The sequence below is a fragment of the Dipodomys ordii genome, unplaced genomic scaffold (assembly GCF_000151885.1).
Source record: "Dipodomys ordii isolate 6190 unplaced genomic scaffold, Dord_2.0 Scaffold3, whole genome shotgun sequence".
Lineage (NCBI taxonomy): Eukaryota > Metazoa > Chordata > Mammalia > Rodentia > Heteromyidae > Dipodomys > Dipodomys ordii.
Window position 1 is genome coordinate 25,877,173 of NW_012267219.1, and position 20,476 is coordinate 25,897,648.

At 35.2% G+C, this 20,476-nt stretch overlaps 1 protein-coding gene across 1 annotated transcript; it reads right to left on the reverse strand.

The window, feature by feature from the left end:
* Nucleotides 1-2,682: 2,682 nt before the first annotated feature.
* On the reverse strand, nt 2,683-10,510 carry Lum (lumican). The gene is made up of 3 exons (XM_013023368.1): nt 10,315-10,510; nt 7,014-7,900; nt 2,683-3,475 (listed from the first exon to the last, which is right to left on the reverse strand). Exons 2-3 carry the CDS (start codon nt 7,876-7,878, stop codon nt 3,321-3,323), a joined length of 1,020 nt encoding a protein of 339 aa, XP_012878822.1. The 5' UTR covers nt 7,879-7,900; nt 10,315-10,510; the 3' UTR covers nt 2,683-3,320.
* Nucleotides 10,511-20,476: the final 9,966 nt, after the last annotated feature.

Sequence of the window (20,476 nt, forward strand, 5' to 3'; positions counted from 1 at the left end):
CTTTTTTCTTTTTGCTTATGTGGTGCTGAGGAATCGAACCCAGGGCCTCAGGCATGTAAGGCAAGCGCTCTACCACTGAGCCACCTTCCCAGCCCCCACTAGATATCTTTTAAAAGAAAATTTGTTTGCTTGATGTTTGTACAATTGTCATATATATATTTATATATGTATATTTTATTGTAAAGATACTGTACAGAGGGGTTACAGTTACATGAATAAGGTAATGAGTACATTTCCTATCGAGCATTGTTACCCCCTCCTTTATTTTACCCCTACCATCCCTTCCCTCCCCACCTCCCCAACTCCTCCCTCTCCACCAAGTTGTAAAGCTCATTTTCAACATAGTGTCTTGTACATCTCAAGTACAATTGTTATATTATTTGCATTTTTAGTTCTGGTATAGTAATGCTGTTTCAGAGTTCCTTTAAATTAGAGAAACATTTTCTTGTACTGTGAGTCAATGTTATGCAAAGATTTATGATGGTTGCAAAACACAAGCAAAGAAAAAGCTAAGGCCTTCATTATGATAAAATTATAGCTACAGAAAAGCCAAAATCTAAAACTTAAATGATCACAAGGAAAAAAATAAAGTTACTGCTTTGTAAACCCAATCTTTTAAACTGTCCACTATTTCTAAAAACTTAGCTTTTACCAGGAAAAAAAATTAACTAAAGCACCAACATTCCTCTAGCTCATTTAGTGGTCTATTATTCATGTCTTTTTTTATACTTATTAGGGCATGATTATTCCTTACAAACCTCAATGTTTGAGTACATTATAGTTTTCCCTCACTAAAAAGGCACCATCCAGCCCTAATTTTCACATAGGGACATTGAAAAGACAGACTTTTATTTTTTCCATTGCTTCTCCCCCTCACAGTAAGAGAACATAATTAAAACTGGTTTTAGATCCGTCTTAGGAGAGAAAGAATTCTTATGTCTTATAGCTATAGCCATCTTCAGAACAATTAATTCAGAAAGTCATGGATTCAAAAGCATTGTCAGTAAGATAATCGTTAAGAACTTCTTGTTATGAATTCACCCTGATTTAGGTCATTGTTCTTATTCCTTTCTTGAAATTTTAATAAAGTAAACTCTAAACCATCTATCTGTCTTGATAGTGCACAAATAGGGAAAGTAGAGGAAAAGAGAACATAGGCAAGGCAGGAGATGCTTCTGAGCAATTCTCGAGAAAAATGGGATCAAGAAGAGACTCTTGCTATTTTCTGTTGCTTGTTTTGAGAGGAAGATCTGGAATGCTTGCGACCATAAATGCATCTGAGTATGTCACAGGTAATACTTATTCTCATATATTTATGTTGTAAACAGCAGGCTTCTTTCTACAGTGATTCTCTAGAGAAAAGACCTTTCCTACTTTTTCACTGTTTAGGGCTTCTCTAGGTTTTGCTACCTTGACCATCATATCACATGATGGTTTTGACAAATGCCTGACACTGAGCACCGGTTAAATAATCCTACATGGATGCCATTTCAAACTGGAATCCTAGGCTACATGAATAAATGGATCTGTATGTCTGGGACAGTATGTCAGGTAATGTACATTTGGAAGACTGCCTTAACTGGATCCATACTAGAAAAACACTAAATATGTACTTGGAGAGCACCATCCTCACTGGGATAATAAAGGAAGAGCAGATAAGTAAGTCTTCAGATGTTTTCTCTTCTGTTACCTGCCTTGACTTAGCCTGGGACATACAGGGTAAACTGACAGCATCCCTCACATTGGTGTCCTGGGAAACCTTTGTCTCCACTGGAGGGAGGTGCTGTGCCATAGAGCTAACTGTTGTCTCCATCAGATAGTTGTACAAAGGACATCAAATTTCCCTCATCATATAGGGAAGTACCACCTTGTAGTTAACTCTGTCCTAGCTGATCCACCTCAGGTGTGAATGTCATCACTATTTTAAATTAAAGTTATATTTTATAGACCTAATAATAACAGAATTTATTTTTGTTTTATTTTTTTTCTCAGTAATGGGACTTAAACTCAGGACCTGGGCACTGTCCCTAAGCGTCTGTGCTCAAGGCTAGCGCTTTACAACTTCAACCACAGCTCCACTTCCAGCTTTGGGGAGATTAATTGGAAATAAAAGGCTCAGAGACTTTCCTGTCTGGACTGGCTTTGAACCATGATCCTCAGATCTCAGCCTCCTTAGTAGCTAAGATTAGAGGAATGAACCACTAGCACCAGGAAACAAAGGTCTTTAAATATGTAGAGAGACTGCCAGCTGCAAGATTTCTTCTAAGCAATCTAGATGTAAAACTCACGTAACTCAACCCATTCTTGGTAAAGAAAATGTATAGTCCATTCTGTACTACCTCCTTCTTCTAAGAAAATGGTTGTGACTTTTATATAGAGGGGCAGGAAATTATAATATACCTCCTTCTTGTCTTATTGAAAGAAAATAATTTTTAAGTTCTTACAAGAAATAACTTGAGTGCTCCCATAGCTGAAGAAAATCACATTTATGTAGAAAAGTCCTGAGAGTCAAAGGTTAATCTCTTTCAGTCAACTCAGTTATAAATGATGACAGTGCTTTGGTAGTAGGACATTTTTACCTAAGACAAAGTCACTAAAAGCTTTCTCTTAAAACATGCAGAGATTTTTTTATGAAGTTTATATTTGGGAGACTAGAGGTTCACAAGAATTCAAACACAGTGATGCCATTTGCTATGTTTTATTTTGCTATTGGCTTGTTAAAGATAACATGCAAATAATCAAAAAGAAACATACATATGACGTAGAGTGAAAAATGATTTTAGAAAAGTTTTGCTAGGTAAGTATGCAAATTATTAATACTAAAATACTTCTGTAGGTGCACATGACTTCATAAATTTTGTCGAATAATTTGGAAAAAAAGATTATTGTTCTTAAAATGTGCCACCTATTTTTCAACAAAAATGAACTTACCAAGGTAATTTGGCTCAAGTGAAGTAGGTATCTATACATATTATTCTATGCTTTTCTGTCCATTAAATTAAGATTCAGGGACTATCAAACTTAGCTGACTTCTATCTAACCAATGCAAAAGTGTTGCAGATCAATGGACAATAGAGATAGAAGAAACACTAAATTTATAAGTACAGTTTGCAATATGATGTCTATTTATGTGTGTGCGTTCTTGTGATGAAATAGGCCTGCTTTTCATCTTTCTCTTATTTAAAAACATGGTAAATGTTTACAAAACATTTTTCCTTATTATTTAAGACTCATGGAAGTAATAAACAGCAACAAACAATGAAAAGGATGAAAAATCCATCCACACAAGGAAAACCTAAGATGCTTGGAAATGGAGGATATTAATTCACGGTGATTTCATTCGCTATACGTAGACATTCGTACATATCGGGAGGCAGACTGGATTGGGTGAGGGGATTGCCATCCAAACGCAAATGCTTGATCTTAGAATAGGATAATGGTCCCAGGATCTTACAGAAGCTCTTGACATCAAACTCTGAAAATTAAGAATTAGAAATATAAAGTTTAGTCAACTTTTTATTGTCTTAGTTTGAAACAACCACTTTAAAATTTTCAAGTCTATAGTATTATGGAATAGAATGTCTCACTAAAATCATTTGTACTGTGTATCTTTGAAGTGAAAACCACTAAATCTCTAGTCTACTGAATGGGCTATAGTAATATTTAATATATACTAGTAATGGTAGAACAAGATATTGAATGGAATTTTTCAAAGGACGGAACACATTTATTATTAAGCCTAGATTTCAGGCAGTCATTCAGGAAATGTGACTTATCTAAGAACTATTATGGTGTAATTCGTCTGACCTGAAGAAATAAATTGATGCTATGAACAACCTTACCAAATGAGCATTTTGGGTTTTGTACCTAAAAATAAGAGAGATTTAATAAGATTATCTCTTAAAAAATTGTTCCAGCAAACACACACTATGACAATGAACCAAAACCTCAAGACTAAAAGTCTCAAAGCTCTGATGCCAGCATCATAGCCAAGGGTCTTCTGTGGTTGAAAAGCTTCCATAAGTGAAAAGCTAATTTAGACTTTAATAAAATCTAAGACTATGCTGAATGAAGTAACTATATGAAGACATATAAACTTTGCATGTGGGTCTAAGTCTATTCAAGTTAACCTTATTATATCCTTAGTCTTGTTTACTTTCATTCTCAATTGCTTCAGAAGAGATACAGCACAATGTTCTTATTTCCTATGTGATACTCAAGTAACTCAGACTTCTACAAAAGCAGAAATGATCACGTATAAGTTTTTTTGGAGATTCTATCTCTGCTTTTTATCCATTAGCTGGCATTGAATCACTTAGGTTTTCTTTGCATCTAATATATGCATATAGATACAGAATGTATAGAAAGAGTTAAAATAGCAAAAGTTTTGGCTATATACTTGGTTCTATATCTGTATAAATGTGGGCCCCCACTTGTTGATTCAACAAGCCATAGACCAGAACTATTTGGAAAATAATTGCAATTGTGATGAACATGTACACTCCCTTACTGGGTTATATAGATGGCATTTATATTGTACTTAAATTATAAGTAATCTGAGGAATTTTAGGGTGTGTGGAACAATGTATACATTATATACAACTACCACACTATTTTGTCTTAAGAATATAAGTGTGTGTGTGTGTGTGTGTGTGTGTGTGTGTGTGTTTTCTTTTCCACAAGGAATTCTGGAACTGTTCCTTCACTGTAATGGAGTTCAATTATGTATTACTTTATAATGGACATTAATGTAATATTGGAAATTAAAACTAGGGACCCAATTATATTAAGAGAAAATAGTTAATAGGTATATATCATTATTACCTGGAAAAATAACCTAAATTGAATAGATGCTTGCCAATATAAGTAGGAAAATAACTGATTAAATGACAAAGATTGTAAGGAACAAAGGTATTTATTTACATTACATTTCTAAACGATCTCAATCTGCTGAGCACGGTGATGCCTACCTAGGACTAGCATTGACTGTCTGCTAGCCTTCCTCCTCTATGCCACCTTACCCATCTCCTACGCTGTTTCTTTCATCCTTCGTTCATACCGTGTATAGCAGTAAAGAGATTCCCATCTACATCCTTCTTGCCATTTCAGAGAAAGAAGTTTTGCCCCTGCAACTAACCTCTACTCACCAAATCTAATGGATTTTCAGCTGTCAACCATCCTAAACCTTTTGTCATTTTGTTTTCTATTAGAGTATCTTTTCTCTAACTGCAACTGTTCAAAAAATGAGATCCTACATAGAAAAATTTATAACAGAAACTGTAGAAGTTAAGCTGTCTTAGCATAATGTTTGTTTATGGGATAGTCAAACAGTCTAAAAACTTCGCCTTGCTGACTTCCAAGAAACAACAAAATAGTCTATTTGAGAGCTGGGAATGTGGCTTAATGGTAGAATGTTTGCTTAGCATGCATGAAACCCTGGGTTCCATTCCTCAGTACCTCATACACAGAAAAAGCCAGAAGTGGCGCTGTGGCTCAAGTAGTAGAGTTCTAGCCTGGAACAAAAGAAGTTCAGAGACGGTGCTCAGGCCCTGAGTTCAAGCCCCAGGACTTGGAAAAAAAAAATATATATATACTCAAATAGCATATATACTAGTATATATATTACTAGTATATATATTATATATATATATACTAGTATTACTAGTATATATACTAGTATATATTATATATATATTATTGTAATGTATATTATATAATATATATTATATATAAGTACATATACTAGTATATATTATATATTATCTATGTTATGTATATTATATATAATATATTATATGTAATATATTATATATACTTATATATACTCAAATAGTCTATATATTAAGTATATATAATAAAATATATAGTACATATATAGTATATATTAGTATATATAATATACATAGTATATATACTTATGTATATACTATTTGAGTATATATATATACACATATATATATACATATAATATTTGAGTTGAACACTCGGCCTTCCCAGGATCTACATGGAATTACTGAAGAACTGACATATAGTGAATGTGCAATGTAAATGGTGATACCCACATTTAATCCAGTATGGCAACTGAATCCACTTTTATCAGACAAAGATGGTCAAGTTCAATAGATCAATTTGCAGCTATAATTGCTTTAAAGTTTTTGTTGGTGTTTAAGGGTAATAGCACATGTAAACATCTTTATTCCTGAATCATGTATTCTTTATTCTTTCACAGACTAAGAATAAGACAGGAAATGCTGGGCTTGAATTTCCCACTTGAATCTGCTCTCCTACCCTGAAAGGTACCACAGAACAGCCCATAAACAGCCCACATAGATCAGGTTAAGTTCCATCCAGGTGTTCAATGAAAAATCAAAGAAGGTAGCAAAAGAAGAGAAGGAGAAAGTGATAAATTTAAAGGAAAGACAGGAAGTTAAGTAAAAGAAAAGCAGCTCTGGGGTGCTTCATTATCATCAGAACATTGTATCTGCCTCTTACACCATAGTATGTGGGAGAGGGGATGGTGGCCATGTTAGAATAGTAGCATGCGGAGCTCCCACAGTGTCTAGGAAGGACATGAGTTTCTTTGATCTGCTCTGAAAGTTAGTGGGAGGCAGGTTTAAAAACCTCTGCCAGAGATTCCAGCCTGAGCTTCTCTGTTCCTTTCTGCAGCTAGATCTTACCAAGAAACTAATGTAAGACACAAATCTCTAAGTCATCAAAGAAGATTGACAGATAAACAGCACGGTATCATTCAGCAGAACCAATTATTCCAGAATATCAAATTTGAAGACATTGGCAATTAAATTTGATGATCTATATTGCTCTTCATCTGGATACTCCAAAGAGAGAAAGAGTTGAGTATACAATGGAGCTAAGTTCTATATTTACAAGTGAAAGATAGTACTGTCTTTTTCACTTATTTTTTATTGAATGGAATCAGAGGCAATGTATGTGTTGCATGGCTGAGGAATTTGAAAACTTGAGGATATGTCAGTCAAACCTTGTGTTCTACTTACTTTCAATTTGGTTGACTTCCAGGTAATAGTTTTCCAGGTTTTCATTCACTGTTGGTATGCTTTTAAGCTTATTGTAGGAGAGATCCAGCTCCAGCAGGGATGATACATTAAAGGAATTGCCAGGTATTCCTCCATCTGCCAGTTCATTATGAGATAAACGCAGGTACTGCAGCCCACTAAAACGCTTGAAATACTCATCTGGGATGTTGCTGATCTTGTTGTTATCTAAGTAAAGAGTTAGAAGGGATGCTGGGAGACCAGAAGGTAGTTTGCTCATCTGATTGAAGCTCAAGTCAAGGTACTCAAGTGATTTAAGGCCTTTTAGGGAAGACGAAACGCTGTCTTCTTTGAGCTGATTGTGTTGAAGGTGGACAAAGGTCAGGTTTACCAGTCCATCAAAGGAGCCCAGCTTTGCAATCTTGTTATGAGTAAGCTGCAGGTCCTCTAGAGACTTAGGAAGGGGGCCAACAGACTCTGTCAGATTGTTGTAGTTGATATGCAGTTTCTTTAATTGTTTCAGTCTAGAGAAGACTTTTCCTTTCAGCTTGGAATTTTCTAGAAGGTTGTGATCTAGAATGAGCCACTGCAGATCAGTCACATTCTCAAAGGCTTTTTCATCGATATGGTCAATTTGGTTGTTTCTAAGGTAAAGGTACTTGATTCCAGGAGGCACCATAGGCACACTTTTTAACTTCAGCTCATCACAGTACATGGCGGTTGGATAGCTATGAGGGCAGTTACATTCTGGGGCACAGTTTGGTGACGGTTGCCCATAAATGAATGCAGGGGAATCATAATCATAGTAGTAACTACCAATGGCACCACTGATCAATACCAAGAGTAGGGTGACTGCAGTTAGATTCATTTTCTGTTAAGTGTTGTGAAACCTGAAGTAGGAACATAAATTATTAGAAATTAGCATAGCTCTGGGGAGAAAGACATTCAATATTAACTTCATTAGTGAAGGTACATCTCATTTTTTTTTAAAAAAACATCTTGCACTTTGACATTGCCCTTTTCAATACATCTGAAATATGTTTTTGCTGACTTTAGAATTGTACTCATGTCCTTATTTATGTAACTGTAACCCCTGTGTACATCACCTTTACAATCAAATAAAAAAAATTTTTTAAGTAAAATATTTGAAGAATAGCCTCAAGGGTGCAGTTAACAACTCTTGAGAACAAGTCTCAGGTTAGAGTGCCCCCTCCTGGACATAATCGGTGTAACTGTGCCAGTCCATTTTTCTTAGGTTCTTGCTTTAAGTACCCTCCTACAGTTTCTGGGTAGTGCTCATTGTCCACCATGTCATTGCTACACAACATCTCTCAAAACCAGAAGAAATGAAAATGAGAAGACAATTGCAAACTGTGCACTGAACCCTACCATTCAACCTAATTAAAATGCCTCATTAAGATGATCCTTACTGGGAACCTAGGCCATCTGTGGTTCTCCCTGGAAGAAAGCTGTACTTATCCATGTGAAGTGGAGAGGGCAGAGGTTATATTCCTTTAGATAGGGTATTGTTGCTGCTTCTAGGGAAGGAAAGCTGAGTTCTTGGTAGGGATGAGTGTTTATGTTATTCGAGTTTTGTTTCATATTCCATGCTTTGAAACACATTACAAAACTCTGTTCTGAAATAAATATTTCACAAATTAACATCAGAAAAGCAAGCATTTATTAATCAGAAAAAATTGCCAACTATTCTGAGACTTATTAAATCTAAAAGGAGATTCAAGTCTTAGAGGAAAAGAATATTCTTTCATGGCTTTTACAATAAAGTTCCTCTCACTCTAAGTAACTCCTATGTATTCTAACTTCTTATCACCAAAATCTCAGGTAGCATTATTTGCCATTTATCCAGATTTTAGATTTCAGTGGCCTCACAGAATAGAAGAGGGAAAGATTAGGGAAGGATTCAACGAAGAACATGTATTTAAAGTAACTTAGAACTGTTATACAAACATTTCTAAGATGAAAATTAGTAAAGAACACTTTCACTGTGTGAAGGAAATGCACATTCAGCAGGGTAGGTGAAAGAAAATGATAATATAGATTTTTGTAGAGGGAAGAGCTCTGGAGAAGTTGCCAGTCCCTGGAGAGAAGTTATAGCTGAGAAGTGAATCAACATGCTTGTAGTTGGCACCATCTGGTGTATTTTGCTACAAGAAGTATGACACAAGTGTTTGGATCCTGTTAGGAATAAGTAGGATTTAGGAGATAAGGAATTTTACACCCATATTATTTTCTTTCACTTGGAATTATAAGAAAATTTATTAGCTGAAACATTCAAGACATGTTTTTAGAAATACTTCACATGCTCACATAAATTGCAATCAGATTTCTAACAACTTATTCCCAAATATTATGGTGAAGTTACTTAATTTAATTCACAGGACTTGGACTTGCCAATTGCAAAGCACTGAAAATGATGATTTATTCATAGGATTCTTTGCAAGTTACATATTTGTCTTGTTCTGTTAATAAGCATCTACTTTTGGTAATTAATTATGCACCCAAATAGTCATGGCAGTGATATAATGTGAGCATTGAATAGAAACCAGAAGTGCTTCCATAATTTTTTGGCAGAGTAAAGCGAAGACTCTGAATTCAAAGAGAGTTTGTAACCATACAATGCCTCTACTATGAGGCAAAAGCACACTGAACTTTTCCCAATGTTTTCAAATACCTGTGGCTGTAGAGGAAATGTTTTTTGCTCAAAGGGAACTATTTCTCAGAATTTCTTTAAAAGATGTCCCTTAAAACTTACATCCAAAAAATACTAATTTTTTAAAGTTAACAAAAGAAAAACAAGCAATCTGTCAGAGCGATTAGATCGTTTAGCTAGCATTTTCTAAAACTGAATATTTATCATAAACTTTAACAAATGGTAATGGCATGGTAAGTACCAACATGTCAACTTCTGATTGAAATGACCATTCTTTGCTTCAAAATTAGTTCTCAACTGTCCTAACATAGACAACTAATTAGCATAAAGACAACACAGTTTCATCTTCCTATCTATTCAATGCATCTAGTTTATGTTCTTATTCTAACTTTGCAGTAGTTTATAGCTTCTTTTGCAAATCAACACAGTCCCATCTAAAGTTTATCTGAAATCTATACATCATGGGAGAGCATAGCAAAAGTAAAAGGTGAAAGTAAATACTCAAAATTGTAGCTCTGCTGTTGAATAGCAACTGGCAAAGTTCCTCTGGAACTTTTGCTCTTCTTGTTACAAGAAATATTGTCCCAAACAGCCAGTATCCTCTGGGCTATAGTTAAAACAGTCAGCACTTACCTTACTGTCCTGACACTGCTTCCCTTAACTCTTAAAACAGATGCACTGGGGACAAGAATCCACCAATATATGCTGTGAACTCAGGATAGAGCTGCCTGCCAGATCCTCAGTGATACAAGAGCTGAGGAGGGTGTGTGTGGGGGGGGGTGGGGGAGACCAGCCCAGTCACGCCAGTCTCTGAATAGAGTTATGTCATTGTGGGGCTCTTGTGGTGTGGCATACAAACTCTGCTCTCTAACGAAGTGCAGGTGGACGGGGTGAGCAAGAACAGCCCAGCTCATTCCCTATGGAACTGGGAGAGAGAGAGGGAGAGAGAGAGAGAGGGAGAGAGAGAGAGAGAGGTGCTTAACTAGTTGAAATACCATAGCTTTTACCCAAACATTGAATCCTGCCCCCAAAGGAGACAACAGAGTGAGAATGTTTCTCTTAAAAACTTCTTGACACCGTGTCTGTCTTTCCTTATTTTTATGTTCATGTAAAGTTCTCATAAATCATAATTAGAGCAAATGTTTTCAAAAATGCAAATGAGTAAACTTAGAGAACTTGAATCAAATCTTTTCTGTTCCATCATTTGTGATATCTATCATTCGTGATCATGTCTGGATTTGCTTTGACTTTCTTTTGCCTTGGAAGCAATTTATATTAATATGTAAAATACAAAAAATGCTTTACTAATGCAAACAATAAACACCAGCATTTCCATTTAACTTCTTACATGAAGGGAACTGATTTTTATGCTCCTCAGATCTGGAAATCATCAACAATGTCTGGCCTGTTTCTCATTTATGGATTTTCCCCCAAACTTTACGTGCAGATATCATTCTATAGCTTAATGCCAAAAAGTTTAAAACAACAAAGAAAAACATTAAGGAATGCTAAAAATATCACAAGACAATAATCTTTCATTCTGTCATCATGTGTTCTTTGATTTTTTTCAAAGCTAAAAATTGTCCAAAGTTATAGGCTCCCATAGGCCTAGTTTTATAGATCTATGCATGTCAGTCCTGATGCATTTTAGCAATAGAGAAATCTATCAAGTACTTATCTATTTGATGCTTTAACTGTACAGCTGTGTTTAGAAGATGTTGAGACCAAAATTGTTTATTTCCTCATGTTTACAAAAACTCTTAGGCAAGATATTTTAGTATGAATTACCACATATAATTCTTCTAAAATATCTTAAGTATTTTTTAGCATGGAAACCTATGCAAAGTTATTCTCCATGACCACTGTCACATTTACTTTAAAAATAGAAAAAATGCCCAATTTTGTAATAGTATAGTTGAAAAACAAAACATATTCTCCTTGAAAGTAACTTCTGGTATTTGAAAATAATGCCTAAGCATAAAAATTTACTATTATTTTTGAAAATAATTGAAAGATGGAAATATTATAGCAAAGGAAATGAATGAATTTAAGAAGAATTAGGATTAAAAGACAAATGGACAAATCAAATAAAATTAAGTGGATTTGTTATAAGAAGTTTGATTAAAAAACTCTAAATTACTTAGAGCACATCTCTATAATATGAGATTTCTTTGAAAATTTTCAGTTACATATTCTTTTTTTAAAGTTTTTTATTGTGAAAATACCGTACAGAGGGGTTACAATTACATGAGCAAGGTAATGAGTACATTTCTTATGAAGCATTGTTGCCTCCTCCTTTGTTTTTCCCCTACCATCCCTCCTAACTCCACAACTGCACTCCACCCCCGCCCCCCCCCAAGTTGTAAAGTTTGTTTTCTGACATAGCATCTTGTACATCGTATTGTTGCAATGGGTCAGCCTGTATCCCTATTTAAACAATTTGTTTTTTCCCTACCCCTCCCCAAATTATACCAACATCAAATACAGTGAAAACAGGGGTTATACCGTGGGGGAGGGACATACAAAGCAACAAAAAAAAATCACTGTATAAATACGTTAGAAACAATAGCAAGATAGAAAAAACCACTTGTGTCCTTATCTTGGGGTTCTTTTCGCCTAACATCATCTTATCTGACCTTTTCTGCTTGTCTCAGACCGAAATTTTCTTAATAGAGACCTAGAAACACAACAAATCAAAGAAAGGTTGGACAAATGGGATTGCATGAAGCTGCAGAGCTTCTGCATGGCAAAGGACATAGCTAGCAAGATCAATACAAAGCCCACGGATTGGGTGAAGATCTTCACTAGCCATACAATGGACAAGGGTCTCATATCTAAATTATACCTGGAACTCAAAAAATTAAATCCCCCAAAAACAAATCCTCAAAGAAACAACTGCCCAATAAATAAGTGGGCTAAACACTTAAAGAGAAACTCTTCTGAAGAGGAAATATGAATGGCCAGTAGACACATGGAGAAATGCTCAACCTCTCTAGCCATAAAAGAAATGCCAGTCAAAACAACACTGAGATACTACCTCATCCCAGTTACAATGGCTATAATCAAGAACTCTAATAACAACAGATGCTGGAGGGGATGTGGACAGAAGGGAACCTTACTTCATTGTTGGTGGGAGTGTAAACTCTTTCAGCCACTTTGGAAAGCAGTATGGAGGTTCCTCAAAAAATTCCACATAGAGCTCCCCTATGACCCAGCAATCCCATTTTTGGGCATTTACCCAAATGATCACAAACAAGACCACACTAAAGCTACCAGCACGACTATGTTTATTGCAACATTATTTACCATAGCTAAGATATGGAATCTACCAGATTCCCCTCAGTCGATGAATGGATCAAGAAAATGTGGTATATATGCACAATGGAATTCTATGCCTCCATCAGAAAGAATGACATTGCCTCATTTGTTAGGAAATGGAAAGACTTGGGAAAAAATATATTAAGTAAGCCAGGCCCAAAGAAACATAGGTCCCATCGTCTCCCTTATTTGCAATAAGTGGTATATGTCTGAGACAAGCAGTTACATACTCTTGAATTTTTCCATCTTTTTTCGGCTAGTAGTGGGTTTGAACTCAGGGAGTCATGCTCTTACTTAGCTTTTCTAATCAAGGCTGGCTTTCTGTCAGGAGAGTCACAGCTCCACTTGTGACTTTTTGCTGATTAATTGGAGGTAAAAGTCTCATGGACTTTTCTACCTGGGCTGACTTTGAACCATGATGCTCATCTCTCAGCCTTCTGAATTGGTAGGATTATTGGTTTAAGCCACTGGTGCCCAGCTCTTAAATACTTCTTTATAAAGCAATAAATAAAGGTCTGGGAAGCTGGTGCTATCAATATATACATTTAATAAAAACCAGCATTCTGAGAACAATAAATTTAATAGCTTTGTACATTTGAAGTCAAATTGCATGTTTTCTAGATCTATGATGAAGAATTAACATTAATATTTATAGCAAATCTTCTATATTCCATGCTATATTCAGAATTTTCACATATTACTTTAAATTTCATATGATAAAAATCTTTGTAATATGTGTAACTATGTTTTCAGAAGTAGAAGCAGAAACTAGGGAGATAGAAATAATTTGCTAAATGTCATCCTGAGGGTATTTGAGGCTGAGCATGTTTTATCCAGAGAGATTATCATGGTGGAATTGTAACCCACACCTAAGAATTAGAGCCACTATTACGCGACATCAGCAGGGATGCTGAAAAACACTGAAACTATTGCATCCATCACATTTGGAACCCAACCCTGGAAATAAAGACCCAGGGACTCCGGAGCTTTTGTGTCACCCCTCAGCTGACAGAGCTTTTATATCCAAGACTAGAATGGAAGAAGGGATTCTAAAGCAGCAAAACAACCCACGATTTCTGGAAACTAAATCTCTTCAAGCAACTTTCAGGAGTGGAAAAAAAAAGAAAGAGGTCTAATCTTGATCCTTTTGTGATTTCATGGATCACTGGATGTTACATGTACATGAAAAGAGCATAATGAAAGCCACCAATACACTGTTTGCAAAGGGAGGATGAGGAAGAGAGGAATGGGCCTAGGATGGAGAAAGCAAATTTGTTTCAAGAGCATGGTGTGCAATATGGAAATATTACTGAGACCTTCTCATTCTACAAAAGTATGCTCATTCTAAAAGTAAGATTAAAAAAGGTAAGAAGACTATTTGAATATGAATGGACATAAAGAATAACATTTATGCAATGCCCTTGCATAGTATTTTATAAAATATGAATATTTGTAAAATATTAATATTGGCATGATTTGTGCCTTATGGTTTTTATAACTCAATATTTACTCTTCTTACTTCATCAGAGTCCTAGAACTATAGAATTGGAATGAATCTGAGATGATGGGTTGTATTAAACAGATTCACCCAAATCTCTTGCCAGTATCTTGACTCTCATGTGAAAGATAAAGCTAATGTGCTAGGAATGTTCTGAGATTGTAGGGTTTTTTTTTTCCTTTTTTCTTTTTCTCTTCTGGGTGAATGGGTTGTATTTTAGGTTTCCTGCAGTCTGAATGTAGAGAATCAGAACTTTAATCTATGAATGTGACATTATCTGCAGTCATTGAATGTGATGAACTGCATAGATAGTTCCTAGTCACAGAAAATAAAATATTATTTTACACATTCAAACTCACATTTTCCTTTTCACGTTTTCCTTTGTTACACATTCAAAAGCACTATGTTTCAGCAGATTTGAAAAAATATAAATATAAAAGAAGAAAGAGTTTTAGTACACTTGGATAATATTTTTAAGAGAAAAGACAATAATGTCCTATCCCAGAATAGCTCATCTGTGGGTTCTTCTGAGTGTGTAGGTGTACACAAACACCAAGTGTGGATTTCACAGAAATAATATAGCACTGGTAGTTCTATTTCATTTTCATACAGCAATAAGTTGTGGATACTTTCCCATATTGTCCAATATTATTCTCTAACATTATTTGGTTTGCAACATGAGATTTTCACATAGATAATTACCATATGGCTGTGAGTTTTCAATGTTGATCACTTTTCTCTTCAATTGGCAAATCTCAATCACATACAATGGGATTTTTATTTTGGAAATTGATTGTATGTGATCTGTCTACTCCACATATTTCAATATACTGTATATTGTAAATCACTGATGTCTTATAATTCTTGTTATTCATTAGTTACTCTTATTAGTTTATTAGACTCGCATAACTATGTCTTTGGAATAAACTTCAAGATTATTAAATTTCCCCAAATCTCAAATTTACTCTCTCATTGTCTGACTTCAATTTTTTTTCTAGATTAACACTAATATTACTGCAATTTTCCAGGTGCCAGTGGCTCATGCCTATAATCCTAGCTACTCAGAAGGCTGAGTGAGATCTGTAGATCATGGTCTAAAGCCAGCCCTGGGCAGGAAAATCCGTGAGACTCTTAACTCCAATTAACCATCAGAAAACTGCAAGTGGCGCTATGCCTCAAAGTGGTAGAGTGGTAGAGCTCTAGCCTTGAGCTGAAGAGCTCAAGGATAGCACCTGGGCCAAGAGTTCAAGACTCATCACTAACCAAATATATATATATATATATATATATATATATATATATATATACACACACACACACACACACACACACACAATATTACAATTCTTTTGCTATTACTTTCTTCTGTCAGTATATTCTAGGATATACACAGATACCCATACATAATTTTTCAATCCTACTTTCTTACTCTTCAGATTTTACCTTTTATTTCAGTTATTTTGGAAACACCTTATACACACAAAATAACTCAAATTCCCTTTCTATGGAAGCCTATGAGATAACTCAGAATCTAACTCAGCACTGGGATAGCTCTTTCCTTAGGGAGGTACACAGTTATAGGATTGGGGAAGAAATAGCCCTTCCTCCTTCACTCTCTCCTCTTCTACATTACTTGCATTTCCAAAAATCATACCAACCTTACATACTTTACCATTCGGTTACATATAGCTCTACACCACAATTTAAATAATTAGATTATCCTATTGTATGGTATAAGGTATTACTGTCATTGCTTCTAGGTTTGTTTAAGTACCTTAATACATCCTAGCCAGATGCTTTACAAGTCCTTTTTGCCTCCAATCCTTTTGGTTCTGATTATTTTTGAGATAGGCTATCACTTTTTGTCTCCACCCGAGTGGATTGTAGCCCTCATATGTATTCATTCCACTGTACTCAGTCTTTTCTGTTCATAGGGGGATCTCACAAACTCTTTATCAGGGCTGCCACTGAACTGCAATACTCTGGCTATCTGCCTTTTGAATAGCTAGGGTGACAGAAGTTATCCAGCCACCCATCCATACTGGCGCCCAGCAAGGATTTTAAAAATTATTCCATTATCATAGCAAGTAATGTTGAATCAAGCATAACTTTAAACTAGCACATATCTCCTTTAGGAAAATATCCAAGTGAGTAAGTTTTATGGAGAAAAGTGTACTGATATTTTTCTATTTTGTAGTTTTTATCTTAATTGGTCCCAAAATATGGTTCTAGTGATAATGGTCATGAATTGTATATGAGGAAAAATATGTTAGCATAGCTCACCATTCATTCCTGAGCACCAACAAAGCCCCAGGGTTGGGATGTGAAGGAAGGTGTTAGTAAAGGAAGTAAAAAGCCAAGAGAATTCTCAGAGTAAAGGAAGAGCTGGAGTTATCCTAAGAACAAGATCCAGACAATTCCAGCACAGAAAATCTTTCAAAAACTGAAATGAAGAGAAGCTGACTGCTTTCCATGACTGAATTCATGAACAGAAGTTCATAGTGATATTCTACTTTAGAAGTTAATCCATTCTCTTTTTTAGAATAATTCTATGATGTCTTGGAAAACATGATTTTCCAGGGAGTTAAATTTGTTGAAAGTTTATGTATAATAAAATGCAAAACTTAAAATTGCTTTTAACTTAACCTTTACAAATGACCACTTTTGTAGGGTCTCAATAGTCAAATTCCAATAAAAATATAAAGTTTAAAGACTGAAATAATTTTCATGTGTGTTTGTTAGTACCAAAGTCATGTCTAGTGTTTTGAAAATGACATAATATTGACTCATTTCAAAATAGTTTCCACTCAAACAAAATGGCTTTTAAGAACACACGGTGTAAATGCTTATTACTGTAGTGTTAAAATTTTGGTCCTGAAACTTAATATGTACCTGTCATTCTAAATAGCCTTCCTTTATTATATTTTCAAGGTAAAGTTGAGCTTTAAGATTAATAGTTAATACTCTTTCTGATGATACACATTTTCCAAAGTTATATGGTTTCCTCTCAGTTACAAAAGAAAATAGCTGTGGAGGTTTAAAATACAAGTTGTGTTTAACTTATTCATAAACCACAATGATGATTTCACAATAATTACTTCAATATTGAAAACTCTAGAATACATCTAAACCTCCCATTCTGCAGAATACACATTTTTCAATATTCACCCAACCCTATTATATTCCAGCCCAAGCCTAATGTTTCTTTTCTTCCTTTTCATAACAATGGAATTATCTTGATGTCATAGAAAAAAATCCTTCTCAAGTTTCTCAAAAGAAAACTGGGTGGATACATTACACAAAACTTGGCAGTGATTTGTTTATTTGGCAAAACCCGTGTATTATTAGTTTTTAATTCTCTAGTTAGGGTTGGCAATATTGTGGATTTTTAAAAGAGACATATTCTTTTAGAGTTTGCCATTGATTAAACTTCTCCAAGTAACTTTAATAAACATAGACACCCAGGAGATTTTCCTTAATGATTCTGCATAAATATTCATGACCCAAAGACTTCATGTGAAACAAACTTATCAAGTAACTACAATAGTAGGGGGAGTTTGGGGCATTATATTCTTGTATGACTCATTGTTGCAATGGGTCCACCTGTATCCCTAGTTAAACGATTTGTTTTTTCCCTTCCCCCTTCACTAGCCATACAATAGACAAGGGTCTCATATCTAAAATATACCTGGAACTCAAAAAATTAAATCCCCCAACAACAAATCTTCAAAGAAACAACTGTCCAATAAATAAGTGGGCTAAAGACTTAAAGAGAAACTTCTCTGAAAAGGAAAGAAGGATGGCCAATAGACACATAAAGAATGCTCAACCTCTCTAGCCATAAAAGAAAATCAAAACAATATTGAGATACCACCTCACTCCAGTTAGAATGGCTATAATCAAGAACTCTAATAACAACAGATGCTGGAGGGGATGTGGACAGAAGGGAACCTTACTGCATTGTTGGTGGGAGTATAAACAAGTACATTTCTTATCAAGCATTGTTGCTTCCTCTTTGTTTCCCCTTCCCATACTCCTCCCCTCCCCGCACCCGATCCTCCCCCGACCCCCTCCCAAAGTTGTTAAGTTCGTTTTCAACATAACTACAGCTCATTGTTGTACAATTCATTGTTGCAATGGGTCTACCTGTATCCCTAGTTAAACAATTTCTTTTTTTCCCTTCCCCTCCACAAATTATACCAACATCAAATACAGTGAAAGTATGTGTTGTACTGTGGGGGAGGGACATACAAAGCAACATAGAAATCATCTTATAAATATGATAGAAACAATTGCATGAAAGGAAAAAAACATAAAAATATTGAATACTTGTCTTGGGGTTCAATCCACTAACATCAACTTATCTGACCTTTTCTGCTTGACTCAGACATATACTAGTTATTGCAAATACGGGAAACCATGGGACCTATGTTTCTTTGGACCTGGCTTACTTCACTTAATATAATTTTTTCCAAGACTTTCCATTTCATAACAAATGGGGCAATGCCATTCTTTCTGATGGAGACATAGAATTCCATTGTGTATATATACCACATTGTCTTGATCCATTCATCTACTGAGGGGCATCTGGGTTGGTTCCATATCTTAGCTATGGTAAATAATGCTGCAGTAAACATAGTCGTGCTGGTAGCTTTAGTGTCGTCTTATTTGTGATCATTTGGGTAAATGCTCAAAAGTAGGATTGCTAGGTCATAGGGGAGTCTTTTGAGGAACCTCCATACTGCTTTCCAAAGTGGTTGAACAAGTTTACATTCCCACCAACAATGCAGTAGGGTTCCCTTCTGTCTACATCTCCTCCTGCATCTGATGTTATTACAGTTCTTGATTATAGCCATTCTAACTGGAGTGAGGTGGTATCTCAATATTGTTTTGATTTGCATTTCTTTTATGGCTAGAGAGGTTGAGCATTTCTTCATGTGTCTATTGGCCATCCTTCTTTCCTCTTCAGTGAAGTTTCTCTTTAAGTCTTTAGCCCACTTATTTATTGGGCAGTTGTTTCTTTGAGGATTTGTTTTCGGGGATTTAATTTTTTGAGTTCCAGGTATATTTTAGATATGAGACCCTTGTCTGTTGTATGGCTAGTGAAGATCTTCTCCCAATCCATGAGTTTTCTATTGATCTTGCTAGCTATGTCCTTTGCCATGCAGAAGCTCTGCAGCTTCATGCAATCCCATTTGTCCAACCTTTCTTTGATTTCTTGTGTTTCTGGTTCTCTATTAAGAAAATTTTGGCCTGTGCCAAGGAGACCTAGGGTTTCTCCTATTCCATTCTGTAATGTTTTCAGAGTGTCTGCTTTGACTCTGAGGTCTTTGATCCATTTGGAGTTGATTCTGGTGCAAGGTGATATATAAGGATCTATCTTTAGTTTTCTACAAGTGATTAACCAATTTTGCCAGCACCATTTACTGAAGAGACTGTCTTTCTTCCATTTTATTTTTTTAGCTTCCTTATCGAAGATTAGATGGCTATAGGTCCTTAGGTTTTTTTCTAGGTTTTCAAGTCTATTTCATTGGTCCTGGGGTCTGTTCTTGTGCCAGTACCAAGCTGTTTTGATTACTATGGTTTTGTAGTAGAGTTTGAAATTTGGTATTGATATTCCTCCAGCACTGTTCTTTCTGTTAAGGATCATTTTTACTATTCAGGGTCTTTTATTGTCAAATCAAATCATACCACTTTATGTCTACACTGCTCATGGACTTCCGATTATATTTAGACAGATTATTAAGTTACTACTCACTCTCACACAAACAACTCAGAAGGATTTTCAATTACTAGTGAAAGCCAAACACTCTCTACAAGCATACCTTTTTCCTTAGTTTGGAATGAATGAGGATATATATTATATATTATACATTTTATATATATATAGATATATTACACACATATTTTCAACAGTTTTCTTCTATTAAAAACATAAGCAAGAATCATATATAAAGGCTAATGAGTTTGAGATAATAA

Excerpts from the sequence above, each read along its gene's own strand:
- Lum (XM_013023368.1), bottom strand. The coding sequence starts at position 7,878 with ATGAATCTAACTGCAGTCACCCTACTCTTGGTATTGATCAGTGGTGCC. Across the intron at positions 3,476-7,013 it reads GGAAGTCAACCAAATTGAAA|AGTTTGATGTCAAGAGCTTC; the intron begins GTAAGTAGAACA and ends CTTAATTTTCAG.